Source organism: Eublepharis macularius, chromosome 1 (genome assembly GCF_028583425.1).
Source record: "Eublepharis macularius isolate TG4126 chromosome 1, MPM_Emac_v1.0, whole genome shotgun sequence".
Taxonomy (NCBI): domain Eukaryota; kingdom Metazoa; phylum Chordata; class Lepidosauria; order Squamata; family Eublepharidae; genus Eublepharis; species Eublepharis macularius.
This window is the reverse complement of record NC_072790.1, coordinates 81,195,721-81,213,915: the sequence shown is the minus strand read 5'-3', so window position 1 is coordinate 81,213,915 and position 18,195 is coordinate 81,195,721. Positions and strand designations below refer to the sequence as shown.

Sequence of the window (18,195 nt, the reverse complement as noted above, 5' to 3'; positions counted from 1 at the left end):
AGCAAAGACCAGGGGGGAGGGGGGCTTCCAGTTCTGACTTTGCAGACAGTTGCTGTTGGCATTTGGATAGAGTACATTGGAGCTTGAATTTTCTTTGTGTGTGGTGGGATAGGGATCTACCCCTTCAAGTTCCAGGGCTGCTGCCAGGCTCTGGGCCAAGCTATTATTTATTATTGGTACCTTTCCTGGTGCCTGCTCAGGTCAGGTTTCTGGGAATGGTGCAGTAGAGATCTTGAATTGGAAGACGGCTGGAGGAGAGTCTGCTGGCCCCCACGAACAGCCAATCACAAACATGTTCGTGAACAGGGCCATGTTCGTGGTTGTTCGTGAGTCCCTGTTCGTGGATGGCAATGAACAACGAACATCATGTTCATTTTTTTTCTGTTGGTGCCCATCTCTAGTTATGACTGGCTGTCTAGAAGTTTAAAAACAAGGGATTGGATCCAAAGTACCTCCACCAGAGGTGAATCCTAGAGATACCCTACGTCACTTTCTGATTTTATCTAGAAGCTGTCACAATGGAGCCGATGTTGCTCACCCCCCCTTTCTCCCTGACCCAACCCCTCCACCTGTTGCCTTTTCTATTACTATTATGGTACATTGGCTCTGAAATTTAACTGTCTGCTACCATCCACTTGACATCAGAATATTTATGTTTTTGGCATTGTCTTCCTTTTTAACAAACTGAGTCAATGTTCCTTCTGGACCAGGGGTGGACAGGCTGAGTTGTCCTTAGCACAACATGGGTGTGATTAGGGGCAGGCTTGCTGATCAGAAGACTGCCTGAGGAAGGATGCTCCAGGAGCTGGTCTGGAACCAGTGATTGAACAGAATGGCAGGAACTGCACTGGTTATACTGCCAAGTCTCCCCAATGAATCACCACCTGCACAGATGCTAAAAAAAAAAATACATGGTGGTGATAAACAGCACAGATGTTGTGCCTGCCACAGCAAGGCCTGTGGGACCTGGCAGATACTGTAATTCCACCCCCATTTAGCTCCATTTGCCAGGGAACCCACCTGAGGCACATGCTGTAGCCGTCCAAATGACAATTACTAATCCTGTGAAGAAGTGCTCTGCAACTGCTCCATCCACTGCTGCTGATTCTGCATAGCATCAGCATGGCTTCCAGCCTTCAGACATCAGGACATTTTTAAGAGCCCGAATCCTGCGGGGCAAAACACCCTCTGGTTGTTTGGTCAGCTGATCCACAGAGCACAGTGGGGCAGCTGCCAGACAGACCAAACTACAATTGCAGTCCATCTCCCACTATGCCCTGGCAAAGGAGTGTGCTAACAGCCCAGTATAGGCCTGCCAGTATCCATGTTCCCCCATCATAGGCAGCTGTCCTGGGTACACTTTCATGGGGTCCTTCACCATTGCATGACATGGGACATGGTGCCAGGTGGACCTGGCTCAGGTTGCCTTCATATGTACACATTGCTAGTCTAAGATCTGGGAACCAGCATTGTTGGGGTGATGCCTGGGTTCATGCAAGGGAAATGGTGTATGTGTGTGTATGTGTGGACTCCTGGGCTGGGGCAGCTGGATTAGTGCAGCAGCTTCTGCTGATATGTCACAGATACACTGATGGAGCTTCTCAGTGGCTCCTTGTGTGCTTTTGCACCATGCCCAAGGACTGCACTGTCTATGTTTTAAATGTTTACTTTTTGCTGATTTTTATGGTTATTGTTCTGTTTGATGTATTCTAATACCGCAGTTTTCCTGGTTTAAATTGTTTGTTTTAGTGCAAGCTTCTTATTACTATTCTTGGTTTGAAAGATTCTTAAAATTATTCCAGTTAAAGACTGGAAATGCACACACACACTTCATTTTAGCCAAAATTTAATTTAATGTATTAGATTTATTTTCCGCCCTCCCCACAGCAGCAGGCTCAGGGCGGATTACAATTTGCATACAAATTTAAAATACATCTAACGGTTCATACAGTTTAAAATTATAAATTATAAACATTCAAAGATTTATACACACACACATATACACAGCGGCACAATAAAATGCACTATACATATACACAAAGGCACCACCCTTTTGCCTTCACCAGAGCATTTACAGGTAACATTCAACAGATGGAGGGTGCTGCTTGTGGGGAGGGCACAAACCATGCTCAACTGGGCAGGGGGCCTCCGCCTAGCATCAACCATATGCCTGGCGGAACAGCTCTGTCTTACAGGCTCAGCGAAAAGACAATAAATCCTGCTGGGTCCTGGTCTCATTAGATAGAGCGTTCCACCAGGCTGGGGCCAGGACCGAGGTAGCCCTGGCACTGGTCGACGCCAGGTGGGCCTCCTTGGGGCCAGGGACCTTCAGCAGATGTTTTCCATTAGAGCAAAGAGTCCTCTGAGGTTCATATGGGGAGAGGCGGTCCCACAGATACACTGGTCCCAGTCCACATAGGGCTTTATAGGTTAATAACAAAACCTTGAACCTGATTCGGTACTCTGCTGGTAACCAGTGCAGCTGACGCAATACCGGCATTATGTGCTCACACCTTGATGTTCTAGTGATGACCCACACCGCTGCATTCTACACCAGCTGTAACCATCAGATCAGGTTCAGGGGAAGCCCAGCATAGAGTGCGTTACAGTAGTCTAGCCTAGAGGTGACCATTGCCTGGATCACTGTAGCCAAGTCGCGGGACGAAAGATAAGGGGCAAGCTGCCTGGTCTGTCGAAGGTAGAAAAAAGAAGACCTGGCAACTGCAGTGACCTGGGCCTCCATAGTCAAGGAGGCATCCGGGATCACCCCCAGGCTCCTAACCAAGACCAAGAAGCAATCAGAAGCAATTTACTTTTATGCTTAGGGTATAAAATATTTTACATATACCTGATTAATATTATTACAGTGATCACTTTCAAATTAATGATATTTTTGGAAGAAAGCTCAAAGTACTGTATACCATAGAGATCAGCATGGCAAAAAATAGTATGAGGATCTCTGTCTTCTTCCAGAAGCTCAAAGCAGCATGATGCGAACTTTCTCCCATTTGATGTTCACCACAGCCTCTTAAGATGAGAGAGACTGGCTCAAGGTAACCAACAGTGATTCATTGCTGTCCTGGAACTTGATTGCAAGTTTGAGTCTAAGCCTGATGTGCTGTTCCCCTGTAGCACACTTTCTTTCAACACACTGTGTACCCAAGAGTCCCCTCACAAATTGTGCATCAGAATTAGCAACCCCATGGATCTTTGTGTGATATGAAAAATAGAAATAAGTCTAGCAATGTGTGACTTTCTCCATTTGCTCTGAGTTTCTGTTTACTCCTAGTACTCTTCTTGACAACAGGACACATGCAATGTTTCTCATTTGAATAGTATGCCAGAACAAGTGATCAGGTTACACCTGTTTAGGTTATACTGCCCTGGAAACCACAGGACACCATTTCCAAGGTCTGAGACTTTAAAACTCTCTTTCTGGGAAAATGAATCATTAATTTTTAAGGGTACCAGAAAGCAGCTGCTCTTGAAAACCATCTGCTACACTAGAGGTAAGCTTGATTTCTACTTCTGATAAATCTTGTGTGCATTTGTTTTATTTTAATTACATGTAAAACAGCTTCAAATATGTCAGAACAATAACCTTGCAAAAATGTTTTGCCAAAAAAGAAGTAGTAAAAATTCGCACAAGTACAATTCCCATGAAAAAATGGCTTTGGCAATGAGAATGGATAATGTTATGTTACAATAGATGATAACTAGCAATCTGTAATGTTTGGTTATATAGGACTTAAAAGATAGGATTGTTGTCCTCTTGAAATATCTTAGACCATTAGTACATTTTCCTATGATGGCTTTTACCAAAAAAAAAATCATGTTTGCCCAAATAACACTTTAATTCTTGTTACTCTGTCTTATCCAAGATCCTCCTTTTACATATCACCCAACAGTTTTTCTGTCTGGTACAGCAAACAGAAATTATAATAAGAAATAAGGATGCATTTATGTTGGTAAGAATTATGATCTTCTATGAAACCATTTGTTGATAACGAACATGGACAAGAGGCAGTAACTGCTCAATATATTATAAATGGAGAATGTTTGTCTTTGTGAAAGTGAATGTCCCAAGGGGGTAGGGTTGTCAGATTCAAGGTGACCTTGATCTTCACCTAGAGATCATAAACCACAACTATATTACAACCAGTTAACAGAATGTCGGTCACAGCCAACACCACAACAATCATTCGGGGGTGGGGAAGAGAAAAGTGATAAAAAGAGGAAGGGGAAAGAGACAGCAGAACAGGTCTATATAGATAGCTAGATAGAAAGTAAGCTGTTATAGGCTGGAAAATCTGAATATGGGTCAAGCTTTCTTGTGCTTTTAATAGTGGTTTAAAGGGGAATCGTGTGGAGGATGCAACTTCTCTCAATGCTATGATACAATAAGTTGAGTCTCCTTCGGATCATCCTGATTATAAACCGATTAAAGACCTAACTAACCTATTAAGGAGTGACTCAGTGGCCACTTACGTATATGCCATCTCCTTAAAGTCAATGGGATGTCACAAGGTACGTGATAATTTAAGCAGCTATGAACACTGCAGACATTTAAGATATCATAGTGCACAGCAGCTACATTATTAAGTGGTGTTTATACCTTCTCAAATGTATGTGTTCAGTATGAGTGGGATAGAATACCACCATTGTTAATTTATAAGAGGACTGCAGGGAATGCTTACAGTGTAACAAATATGACACTGAATGATACTGTTTGAATGTTACATTCTTTCTGAAACATCACCCACCTTGGACACATTTTTGGGAAGTGTAGGGGAAATAGGTGGAGAAGCACTGATGTGTTGGCTTATAAGGGGGAAAAAGTGTTCTCGTATTGACAGTGATTCCATAATATTCGGGAAGGAGACATCTTAGTGGAATTCAGTCAAGTCACCTGACTTTAAAGGCTGCTGTATTGGCCAGGAATGGCTAAGAGCTCATAGGATTTGTCAATACAATCCCAGCACCCTTATACATTTCCCCGTTGTTTGTCACTCAAGTTTCAACCTTTTACCACCATGCTAGTACAGCAGCAGCCACTCCCTTGCTTGAACTATTGCTCTGCTGAGAAAGAAGAAGGCCGAGAAAGACCCACCGCATGCCCTCATCTGAAATGCACACTCCCCTGGAATGTGGCCAATGTTCTACTTCTTGTACTTCAAGTTCCTGCGACAAACACGATTGCCCAGAGTGAGGCACAAGGAATACATTTGGCTGAAATACTTCACACAGATGGTTGATGTTGTCATCACAGCTTAGAGATGATTACTTAGTATTAAAAAAGCAAAACAAGACGTATAATACCACATAGAGCATTCTGTGGAATCAACTGCAATAGTGAGAGAGGCTCTTGTCTTGACTGAAGGTAAATTATTTGCTTGGATACAAGAGGGCCCATTTTAAACCCCTCACATTTCCAGACCGGGAGGGGAGGAGTAGAGCACAGCTGGGAGAATATTTAGCAAATGTATATTCTGCCTCTCCAGACACCTACTCAAGGCTGCTTGCAAATTAGAACGGATAGAATAAAATAAAATAATTACAGTCCCAATACAAGCAAAACAAACAACCTCCCCCAGTTCACTTCCCTCCCCCTATCCCATGAGTTCTCATAAGGCTTTCCTTGTTTTATTGTATTGCTATTTCTAACAAACTGGTTAGCTCATGCTAACCATGGAACCAACAAAACCAGGTCAAACCAGAGACAAGATTTGGGAACATTTGGGAACTCCTCAGATATGTAAGAAAAAAATGACATTGTTAAATTGTCCAAAAGACACCTCCTTCCCACAAAATAGCCCAGTGAGGCCTGAGTATGTCTCAGGAGGCTTGGAAACTTGACAACCAGTTAAATGGGGGCAGGGGAAATTAGCCTGCTCCTGTTCCTGAGTGCTTATCAGTTTTGGAGGTGGGGCAGATCTCCCAATTTTCTCTTCCCCTTTCTTGGAATTCCTTAGGGTGGTCCCAGCTTGTTCTTTTCAGTGGACAATAGACACAAACATTTTCTAAAGGAGAGTAGAAAACTTAGTTACAGTTCCAGCACATATGTTCAATAATACATTTTTAAAAAATGAGTATTTATATAACAGAACAGCTAGGAAACTGATCAGGCACACAATTTTCAGAAAATAAACCCAACGTTTCTGGTAGGAAGTGAAAGCGGTTCATCGAACCTTATGGAGTGTTCTCCTTGGTTGAGATCTTCTTTACTGCAGAAGAGAGTTTGTAAAATCCTTGACTTTTACTGCAAGTGAACTTTTAGCAGTCATGTTAGTTTTTAATTTTGAATTGACAAAAGAGGTGAAAGGATTCTGAGTAGACATGGGCACGAACAGCATTACGAACGGAAAAAACCCACGAACAGGCCACTCAGCTGTTCGCGAACGGGCTGTTTGTGAGGCGCCATTTCAGCTGAAAAGGTGGTCGTCGCAAGACTCATTCGTTGCATTCGGCTACTGTTCGGGAAGCCAGACACATAGGCGCCTTCAATCAATTGCCTTGGCAATGGAGGGAGAAACTGCCTGAACTATGTCTACACTCCCTCTGTCACCCAAGACACCCCAATCAAAGCCCAACTTAGCTTAATGGGCAGGTCTTCCTTCCAAGTGTGGAGCTGCAAATTGGTTACAATTGGTAACGTGGGAGCAGACACCAGGGGGGAGGGAGGGAGGAGTGGGGTGTTCTGTGGCCATGAGAACTCCAATCTCATCCCTGCAAACCCTGTTAGACAGTTCTGACTGCCAACCACAGACCTCCTGCGTTTCTCAGTGAGACCTCTACTTAAAAAAGGGCACTGCGCTCCCAGTTCTGGCTTTCACTTTCAGCAAGCAGTGGAGTGGAACAGAGCTGTTGATAGCCTTTTGGAGAGAGCCAGGGAGAGTGCATTGGAGCTGGGGGGGGTTTCTCTGTGTGGTGGGTGGAATAGGGATCTATCCCCTCTGGTTCCAGGGCTGCTGCCAGGCCCAGGAGCCAAGCACAGTGGGCATCTTGGCTGAGGGCTCACCCAATTATTATTATTAGTATCAATGCCTGATATGGTGGTCGGGCTTCTGGGTGTGCTGGGCTAGAGCTCTAGCCCCAGCCTCTGGTTCAAGGGATGCTGCAAGGCTCTGGGGCCAAGCTCTGTGGGCACCTTGGCTGAGGGCTCACGCTGACTATTATTATTATCAGTATCAGTGCCTGATCTGGTCAGGCTTCTGAGTGTGCTGTGCTAGGGCTCTAGCCCCAGCCTCTGGTTCCAGGGCTGCTGCCAGGCTTTGGGGCCAAGCTCTGTGGGCACCTCGGCTGAGGGCTCACAGTGTTCTCTCCTTTTCTGTCCTCCTTAATTCTAGTTTGGTGGCACAATGAGTCTTCATGTTTTGATGGCCATGGGTGGTCATGGGGGGAAGTGCAAAGGCAGTCCTCCTGGTTTACTTGTGGCAAGCAGTACTGGATGTGGCTCAGGGGCAGCAGAGAGTACTCCCACTCCCCCAGATTCACCTGTGGGGGCTGTGGAGGAGGCCAAAGAGGTCTTTCCACTGGGGGGAGAGGATCTCTCTCCACATTTTGAGGAGGGGGTGGGTAACGGATCCCTGGAGGAATGGTTTGTGTTTTATGAAACATCCCTCCTGTCCCCATCCCAAACTCTCAGTGGTGTCCCTGCCTGCAGTCCATCCCTCACCCTGTCGTCCATGGCCAGCTCTGCAGCGCAGCCTGTAACCGTTTGTCCTCCTTCCCCTGGGACAGTTAGTGATCCATGTTTCAACACCTCCATATGGAGGCACTTTTGGGCCCTTCCTAATGACCCCTGTGTGGTGTGGTGCCATGCCTGTGATGTCCTGGTGCGCAGGGGCAAAAACCTGAAGCACCTGTCGTTGATGGCCCTGACTAGGCACCTGAAGAGGCACCACCTGAGCCTGTGGTCTCTGTCCTCACCCAGAGAAACATCTGTTGGGGGGAGAAAGGGGGCGACCAGCTCTTCTGAGCAGGGATCAGTGGGTCACCAGAATCCACCCCAAGCAAGAATCCTTGCCCTGAGGGTGATGCTGGTGGGAGCAGAGCGCTCAGGCAGGCTGTGCTCGCAGAGGTTGTTCCCTCAGGGTCTGGGACAGCGCCGCTTAGAATGGCGAGGTTGAGGGCTCAGGAGGCGGGCCTTCGCGTCTTGGCAGAGACAATTGCCCTACATGGCTTGCCCCTATCTATCGTGGAGGGCGTGGGCTTCTGCAGGCTACTAAAGCATCTTGCCCCTTGGTTCTCCATGCCGTTGCTGTGCACCCTTGCCCGTCGAGTCCAGAGGGTATCTCGAATGAAGGCTGGCACGTTTGGGTCAGGTTTAGGCAGGCCTACTCTCACTGCTAACAGGCTTCTGAGGCCTTGCTAGGCCTTCCTGGCACAGCCAGATCATGACATCTCCTTTCTGCGAAGGCAGGAAGGTGGGTGATGCTGGCAGCAGCCTCCTTTGGGCACTTGTGCAACAGCTCAGGAGCTGTTACACATGTGGTTGAGCTGCATGGTGCCCCTATCCATTACAAACGCTGTGTCCTCTGAGCAGGGGAGAATGGGTCCCTCGACTCCTGTCCTTTCTGCAAAGGCAGGAAAGGCTGTTAGCAATGAGTAGTGCCTGCTCAGCCTAGGTGTCTGAGTGGTGGGATAACCGCACTAGCCTCCCTCGGTTCTCGGGGCTGCTTCCACTCTAACCGTTCCTAGCGATCTCTCCTGTCCTTTTCTCTCCCGTCCTTTCCATGAAGGCAGGAAGGTGGTTCATGTTTGCACATTTCAGCATCACTCACTCGGTCCCCCTTTTCTCCTTCTATGAACCCTTTGGAGACCTCTGATGTTCATCCCACCCCATCCTTTCTGTGAAGGCAGGAAGGTGTCTGGTGTCTGGCGGTGCCGCCCAAACTGCTATGAGTAGTGCCCATACTGTCTGCTCAGTTGAGGTGTCTCGGAGTAGTGTGGAACTGCTCTGTCCCCCCTCTGTTCTCGGGGCTGCTGGTCCCTCTTTCTACTTCTCCCTCTGTGGAACCCCTCTCCAAACGACCTCTCCTGTCCTGCCTATCCCCTCCTTTCCATAAAGGCAGGACAGTGGGTCATGTCAGCCGCCACTTCACAAGGGACTACTGTGTTACTGCTCCCTCCTTGGTCACGGGGGACAGCTCGGATGCGATTGCATAAATGATTATACAGTATAGTGGTACAGCACGGTTGCACAGCACAGTGGCTCCCCTGTCAATGGGTCTGACTGGACCCCTTTGAACTGGGGGGGAATGTGTCCCACTACTCCCATCCTTTCCACAAAGGCAGGAAGGTGGGTGATGGCAGCTGCTGCTGCTGCCCTGTTTCTTCCTCTCCCTCTCTGGGACCACTCCGACACCTCCAAACTACCTCTCCTGTCCCATCCATCCCACCCTTTCTGCTCACGCAGGAAGGTGGGTGATGTTAGCTGCCGCCGCAGAGTACCTCTGTGGGTTCCACGGATGAGGACTCACAACGCTTGGGAGCTTTCCAGTTCCTGCTCCATACCTCTCCTCTCAGGTACTGCCACGACCTTTCCCAACCACTTGCACCGCCCCGTCCCCTCCTTTCCATGATGGCAGGGAGGTGTTTGATGCCAGCAGCCGCTGATTCAGGGTATTCCGGGTCCAGCTTCTTACTGCGGCCGGAACTCCTTGTTCCCCTCTCCCTGACCACTTCATCTTCCCTCTTTTCTCCTCTCTCAGGCACAGCCACGACCCTTCCCAATGACTTGCACCACCCCGTCCCCTCGTTTTCGTGACGGCAGGGAGGTGGTTGATGCCAGCAGCTGTTGACAGATTGGGGTCTTCCCATTCCTGTCCCCCTTTCCCCCTTGACAATTTCATGGTCCCTGATTCTCCCTCTCCCTCTGTGGAACCACACTGACCATTAGGGGACTTCTCTTATCTGTCCCGTCCATCCCGTCCTTTCTGCGAATGCAGGAACGTGGTTGGTTTCTGCCGGTGCCGCCTGAGAAACAGGGCCAGCTCAGCTGCTGTTGTGCATATGGTAGTGCAACACAGTGCCCCCCATCCATGGCACCAGCTCTTCCCTCTGACCAGGGAGAATTGGTCCCACCACGACTCACATCCTTTCCGCGAAGGCAGGATGGTGGGTCTTCATGGAGGCAGCCTCTACTTTGACACTGGAGGAGCGTCCAATGCTCCATGCATGTCCAGCTGGTGTGCTTTGTCTGGACTCTACACCATATGAGGTGTGGACAACACTATCAGCCCTGATGCCATGAAGTACCCCATCTAGTGAATGTACGTCGGTGTCTGACCCTCCAGGTTGTGTGTTTGTGTGTACGAGGCCTCCACATATGCCAACTTGTGTTGCTGGGGGATTTTCTTAGCAGACTATGTCTGGGTCATTTTGGTCTGCGGTGGCCAACGACATCACTCACCTTCTATACCTTCCGGAAGGTACCCTCCGGGAGGCCTGGCGGGTGGGCACATGGGAGGTGCCACTGGTGAGCGGCCAGAGCCCCCACCCCCCGAGAGAGGAGGTGGGCCACCACCACCTCCCTGAGCCGGCCAGGCCTGGCTGCCACAGTCATCAACCACCTTGCTGCGTGAACGGATAAGTGACCTCCCATCCAGAGGCCTGGCAGGTGGGCACATGGGGGTGCTGCTGGTGAGTGGCCAGATGCCCTGCCCCCAAGAGGGGAGGCAGCCCGCCACCACCTACCCGATCCCACCAGGCCCGGCAGCCGCAGTCATCAACCACCTTGCTGTGTGAGCGGATAAGTGGCCTCCGGGTCGGGTGAGCACATGGGGGGTGCTGCTGGTGAGCGGCAAGACCCCCCGCCTCCAAGAGGGGAGGTGGCCCACCACCACCTCCCTGAGCCTGCCAGACCCGGCAGCCGCAGTCATCAACCACCTTACTGCGTGAGTAGATGTGTCCTCCCACTAAGAGGCCTGGTGGGTGGGCACATGGAGAGTGCCACTGGTGAGTGGCCAGAACCCCCAGCTCCAAGAGGGAAGGTGGCCTGCCACTGCCTCCCCAAGCCTGCCAGGCCCGGCAGCCACAGGCATCAGCCACCTTGCTGTGGAAGCGGATACGTGTCCTCCGACCTAGAGGCCTGGCGGGCAGGCACATGGGGGGTGCTGCCGGCCAGCAGCCAGACCCCCCACCTGAGAGGGGAGGTGGCCAACATTCAGGTCCACCCCGTGGGGCCAAAGTGAACTGGAGAGGGAGGGTGGGTCCATTTGTATTGAATGGGAGTTTCCTGGGGGTGTCAAATTTGGTAATGTATAACTCCGAGATCCATACTGCAATTTTGACCAAACATGGGTGATGGCTGGAGAAGAGCCTACTGCACATTCCCTGTGGATATGGGCTCTCGAAGTGCTAAGGGGGCTGCTCTGTCGCCAACGAACAACAAACACCAAACACGTTAGTTAATGGGACATGTTCATTTCCGTTCGTCTGTTCGTGTTCGTTGTCGGGAATGAACAACGAACAGCCTGTTCGGTATTTTCCCCCGTTCATGCCCATTTCTACTTCTGAGGTGGAGCAGGGATGGTCAGAGGAAATGTTGGCCCACTACTTTCTTCAAAGAAGGTGCAGATACTGCATCTCCTTCTTTCCCTACTTTCCCCATAATAACCTCATGAAGAAGCTTAGGCTGGGACACTATGACTAACTCAGGGCTACCTATTAATCTTCATAGGTTGAGTGGGGATTTGAATCTGGTTCTCTATACTAGTCTGATATGCAATATGCACACTGAATTGAAAATGGAAGACTCTGGCACATAATGCAGCATATACACGACCCTATTGGTATGCATGCAAACTCAACCCATTTCAGGATTATATTAATGGGCTATTGGACTATTTCTCTAATGTGAAGAAATCTATTGGATAAAATCCATCCAAAGTACAATCTATCAAAACATCATCACAACCACATCCTACTGAATACAATGGGAGCTAAATTCACCTAAGGAGGGGGGCATGTTTGGTACAAAAAATGTTTCATACCACCTATTGCAGCTTATATATAAACTGTATTTCACACATTGACACAAGATATTCTTGGTGGTAGCAGCACTGGAATGCCGACATTGTACATGTATGCTGTCACATACAGTAAGAGGCTTTCCAATATTTTGCCTGCTGTGTGGAGAGCCAACGTGGGCAAGTGCTTTTTGAGAGCCTCCATATGAACACTGACATCAGGATATGGAAGACTAAAGCTGTCTAATCACACAATCTACCATGGTTTTATCCCTTCCTTTCTCCAAGGAGCTCAGGATGGTAGGGTGTGTACAGCAATGCAACCACAAAACTGATTTTCCTGTGTTCCTCTCCATTCCTACAATCCCTTCTGATTCCTTGAAGGATCATTTCTGGGGTTTGGGGTCTACAAGGTAGAATAGCCATGTGGGCTGCAGTGAGGAGGGGGTCTTTAGGTGTGACTATATGTTGCTTAAGTGCACCTACCAATGCTCACTGAAATCTATTTAAGAATTTGTTTCTAGTTGTGAAAATGGCTGGCATTTGTTCTAACAATGCATGTCATCAAATATCCTGAAGAATAAAAACTTAATTTCTTGCTATACAGTCCTTAAATTTTAAATTAAGCAGAGCAGGGACTCAGGAGGTGCCTGGAAAACCCACCTCCTGATCTAGAAGCCTTTCCCTGGAATTCTAGAGAGGTCTGCAGGCTGGTGATGATACTTCCATTCAGGGTTTTTTTTCTGGGAAAAGAGGTGGCAGAACTCTCAAGAGGGGAAAAGATACACAGGACTCTTTGAAATAATATTACTTTCAAGCACTATTGCCAAGTATTTTCAAGAGGTTCCGGAACTCCATTCCACCGCATTTCCCCTGAAAAAAAGCCCTGCTTCCATTGTGAGGGAAGAGACTTTGTAAGTATTCAAAGATAGTTCTTACATAAAGCATGGTTACAAAGTGCACGAGTCTTTTTTTACATTCTTTATGCCGTGTCAAGGTGTTAATACGGACTTGTAGAACATGGTAGAGAACTTGTTTATCCTAGGTAATGGAGGTTTTATGATTGCACTGTTTTCTAATTCCTCTCCACCTGTTAGAATGTTCAAAGGTTCCCTCCTCTTTCTGCATTCTTTATGTTAATACTTCATGTATTCCCAAGAGCCTGGGCTGTTTGACTCCCTAGTAGCAAGCTATTTATTTTAAACACATAATTTTTTAATCTCACCACTGAATTTTGAAATTTTGATACTTATTGTTTAGTCAGCCATTTTAAACAATTATAAAGCTATTTAAGAAGGTCAAAATTATATTTTTAATTGTGCATTTTTCATTTAGAGAGCTGTCATTTTAGGCTTACAATATGTAAATTGTGTTTCATGATATTGATAGACAGGCTACTAGAACTGTCTTATCCTGCCGCAAAGAGAAAGTTATAGAATAGTCTTGAAGCACTATGTACTGTAGCGAGAACACAGTGCCACCTATCACTTAAAAAGTACAATTGCAAATTATCTTACAGTCTGAGTTTAGCATGTGAACTGAGAGGTAAATTCCTCTTGGTTTATTTATATTTATTTAGGGATTTATATTTTCCTCACTGAGGACCCAAAGCAGCTTACAAGAATACCAACATACCATTTAAGTAGAGAAAATGCTGTTTAAATAAACAAACAGTACAAAATGAACACCGATTTTTTTTTCTTTAAGATGGCAGCGTGTCTTCTTCTTTATGGTACACATTCCAGAAGAGTCACCAAATGAGATGGTAAAGCTCCCCAGGCCAGCTGGCCCAGGCACATGATGATCTGATCTTTTAGAACACTCCGTCTCTCTGCTAGTAGGGCCATGGGCTGCAAGCCACTGGCTAAGTGCCAAAACACAAGACTCCTTTGGCTCTTGCCCATCATCTCATGCCATTAGGTGAGGTCAAAAGGTATCTGCAAAAAGGATAAGAAAAGAGACAGCCACAGACCTAGGGATTTTTAGCACCCTAGAAGAGCTGATAATCCATTCAACTTCAGTGATTTATAAAGAAATCATTTTAAATTCTTGAATGATGGTGGTAGTGGAGGAATTGTCTTGTAAGAGGTTAACCATAAGAAGAGTTTTCTGGAAGTAAGCCCTAATGAATAAAAAGGCACTTCTAAGTTGACCTGTTTAGAATCACTCTCAAATCCTCTTGCTCTCACCTACTTCCTGTTTCAAGTTGAAATAAAAAAGCAAAAGACTTGCTTTTAAAAATGCCTTTAGAAAGCAAAAGGATGGGGTGGGTATCTTCTTTAAAAAGCCAAGCCCTGCCTGAGGCCAGGAGTTAAGGCCAGTAAGTGTAAGATTCTGAGCCAGAAACAGGGGTCAGTGAAGGAGCTAAGGCAATGGGCTTGTCACGCTCACGCTGATCTGACTGGCCTTGCACCTCTCTGCTGCTACACCCTCCCCCCCCCAGCAGGCTACTGAGTCCCCATGACTCCTGCAACATCTCCCCAAGTGGGTGGGCAGTGCCTGAACTGCCGCCTTCTACATTGGGTGGGAGAAAAGATCCAGGAGGGTTCTCTCTGAGCAGATCTGCATCACGGCCAGGCACCACTAGAAGCACTTACCACTCCCTGCCACTTACTACTGGAAGTGTAAAAGGGAGGGTGCCAGTGGAGGTTCTTCTTACCTGGCCAGCTCTGACCAGCAGGCGCAGGGACAGCACCATTGGGCTTTCAGTTGTAGGTAGCATCTCGGTGGTGCAAGTGTGAGAGAGGCTGCTGTGTCCAGAGGAGAGAAGCTTAGAGTGGGGCTTTGGAGCATTCTTCAAAACTTGATACCCTAGGCAATTGTCTAGATTTTCCTAATGATTGGGCTGAACCACATTAGGCACAGGTCTCAACTAGCTGGCTATGGCTTCCAGTGTCCTCCCTTAACAGGACTTACTCCATTATGTGTGTATGTTACCATTAAGGAAACTATAAGCACAGTCCAGACCCATTATAATTATATGGAAGTATTCATTTTAATTTGTAGTCCAATTTACTCACACTTCTAGCACTTCTCCCAACATTAGTAAAAACAGAAAGACAATTCTTAACAGGCTTGTAGTAGGGTTTTAACTTGATTTCCATTTTCTTGCATTTCACTATGTATGCCATTTCTTATGAAGAAGACACATAAATTTGTTGTAGTTATATCCTTCTATAATTTGACATTCTGATTTTTTGCAAATAATTTTCAGAAAGTGTTAATATTTTAATCTGTATCAATTGTAATGGTAACAAAAGATTAGCCAACCTATCCCATGCAGTTACACCATTCGGTTGAAATCAATAGGATATGAAGGCTGTAACTCAAAGATGGCCCTGTAAGTATTCTAGTATCTGTGCATTTAGTAATAAGGTAGTGTCACCTAGATTCCAAAACTCTCTGTTCCAGGTAACTGAATCCATGAAGCTCAATCCCTTATCACTTTCAGGTACTAGGTGTAATGTTTCAGAAGGTCTGTGGCCAACTAGACTTGTACATATTGCTGGCTGGAAATAATTATATTTGCTGTTTCTTCTGCAGCATCCTTTTGTTCTTCACTCATCATGTTAGTAATATTTTATATTTTTAGCTTCTACTATTCACTGTAGGTGGACTTGAGGATCCTGTAAGATGGGAAAGGTTGGAGCAAAATGGTAAACAAGCATGTTTCTACTCTATTTACGTCTGTTCAAATCCTGATAATTGCTGTAGGACAAAGAAATTTTTGTTCCGTCTCTCCAATTCAACACCTAAGGATTAGGAATTGGCTTTCAGTACCAAAGGGCAAACATTTAGTGCAGCGGTCTTAAAGCTTCACGCTGTCAGTTCTTGTTGTCACTGGTTCTTAAAATCTTTATTTGTACTAACAAAGAGTTATAGAAATTTGCACTACTGATCCTGGCTCCAACAAATGGCTCACAAGATGACATGAGGGGACAACACAACCCCTCTGTTCATGCTCCGTTCCTATTCCACCTTGAAACACTCCTGGGTAGCAACATTATGCTGTGTACAAAAGTGCTGTCACTGTAGCTTTGACAGCAGGTTCTGGTCTGGTGAAAGAACTTGTTCCTTCATGCTGGTGCTGGGATCTATAGGCTGACACATAGGAGCCACTTCCTCCATCCATTGATTTGGAATATTGATAATGAAAAAGAGCTCACTTTATGAAAGAAATTTTCTACTTATCAGTGCAGCATGGAAACAGGCAATGGCAATTTTAGGAAAGTGTCATTAAACTATATGCTGCTTTTATGTTCCTCATCCGTATAGCACATAATGTAAACCTTGACAAATCTGATGGAGGATGTGTTTGGCCTACACAATTACTTGAAAGCATTATAGACGACAACTGGTTTGGGAACTGGTCCAAGAGCTGACAGGAATGAATAAAAAACTAAGACTTGGATCAACTGTTTCAACAGATGGTTTCTGTTTGAACCCTCAGGTCTGTGTGTGAGGAGGGGCAGTGCTATAGCAGGAAGAATTGTCAAAAATTGTGCCACTCTACTGTTGCTCAAGTAGAATAAAACAAAAGTAAAAAGCACTGCAACAAAAATTCCTTCTGCAAACTCATTTCTCTTTGGGGCAGGATTGGATCCAACACATTATTTTGTTTATAGAGGGGAAGGTAGCAGGAAGCAATTTAAACTCAAATCCTTGAACCAGTTATTTTAAGATTACTTATATTCTAATCTTTATTCAAAGGGTGCAGTCTTACCGTATGTTTATTTTATTACAGTTCGCCCTTTTTGACACAGAAAGTATGAGCTGGGGATTCCTACGAGACGTTCTAAGTGGAGTGAATCAATATTCAACAGGAATTGGCAGAATCTGGCTGGCTATCGTGTTTATATTCCGTCTGCTTGTGTATGTAGTGGCTGCAGAAAATGTGTGGAAAGATGAACTGAAGGAGTTCGAGTGCAACATCAGGCAACCTGGTTGTGAAAATGTGTGTTTTGATCACTTCTTCCCCATTTCCCAGGTGAGGCTATGGGCCTTACAACTGATCATGGTCTCCACCCCATCACTTCTTGTTGTTCTCCATGTTGCCTATCGAGAAAACAGGGAAAAAAGACACAGGAAGAAATTGTACAAGAACACAGGAAGCATGGATGGTGGATTGCTCTGCACCTACCTTATCAGCCTCCTTTCCAAAACAGCATTTGAAATCAGCTTTCTCTTTTTATTTCACAAGTTGTATGGTGGTTTCAACGTGCCCCGGCTCGTTAAGTGTGACATGAGTCCATGCCCAAACACAGTTGATTGTTACATATCTAAGCCAACAGAGAAGAAAGTCTTTCTGTATATAGTGGTGGTGACGTCCTGCTTGTGTATTGTCTTAAACATTACTGAACTCACCTACTTGATCTTCAAATACTCCATCAAATGCTGTTTCAGGAATTACATCAAGAAAGTTCAAGATACAAAACATGAACGCAAAAACTCAAATTCTATTGACCAGTATGGAACAATCCTGGGCAGCAGAAATGGTTCAGCTACTCTCTTCAGTATTCAAGATGAACGAAATCTGCCTCCCAATCCTCATGAAGAATAAAAGCACTGATTGTTAAATAAATAACTCTTTAAATGTATGTTCAGATAATAGTAAGGCGGCTTGGGGATTTTGAACAGCAGGAACTGTATCTTTTTCACATAGGGTTTTATTCTAGTTAACTGATTTTAACTAATGAGGATGCAAAAACCTGACTTACTGTGAACTGTTGTATTATTTATGACAGAGAATACTGAAATGAGCAGTAATTTTAAAAGACAGTAGTTTGATATCACCATTCCCTTTGACCTTCTTAATGATTTTTCACATCAAAAGGGAAGAAAGACATCCTTTCTTATTTAGGGGAGACAGCTAGTAATCACCAAAAAGAGACCTAGTGGCTGCTTGCCAGCTTCAGCAGTGTGCAGGGATGATTCTCAAGTCCACTGGTGCCAGACCAGTGCTCACAGTTTTTGCAACAGAAGCTCCCTGGGCGGAACCTGCCCACTTCCTGCTTCTCATAAAGTTGCTTCTGTTAACTTCTGTGAAAGAAGCTAACGTGAGCATGGCCATGAACACTGTTGAGGCAAGAGCAAAAGATCTCCTGGGGCATCAGTCTGAGCAGAGATCAGCTTTTCAGGCTCTCTGTTCCTGGCTGCAGAATCTTTGCATTTTTCAACAACATTCAGCAGGGACGATTTGTTTGCACAGCGTAAATATTTATAG

The 18,195-nt window shown here is 46.0% G+C and overlaps 1 protein-coding gene across 1 annotated transcript; it reads left to right on the top strand.

The window, feature by feature from the left end:
• Positions 1–3,389: 3,389 nt before the first annotated feature.
• GJB7 (gap junction protein beta 7) lies at positions 3,390–17,764 on the top strand. The gene is made up of 2 exons (XM_054981155.1): positions 3,390–3,509; positions 16,717–17,764. The coding sequence occupies exon 2, from the start codon at positions 16,741–16,743 to the stop codon at positions 17,530–17,532; it is 792 nt and encodes a 263-aa protein (XP_054837130.1). The 5' UTR covers positions 3,390–3,509; positions 16,717–16,740; the 3' UTR covers positions 17,533–17,764.
• Positions 17,765–18,195: the final 431 nt, after the last annotated feature.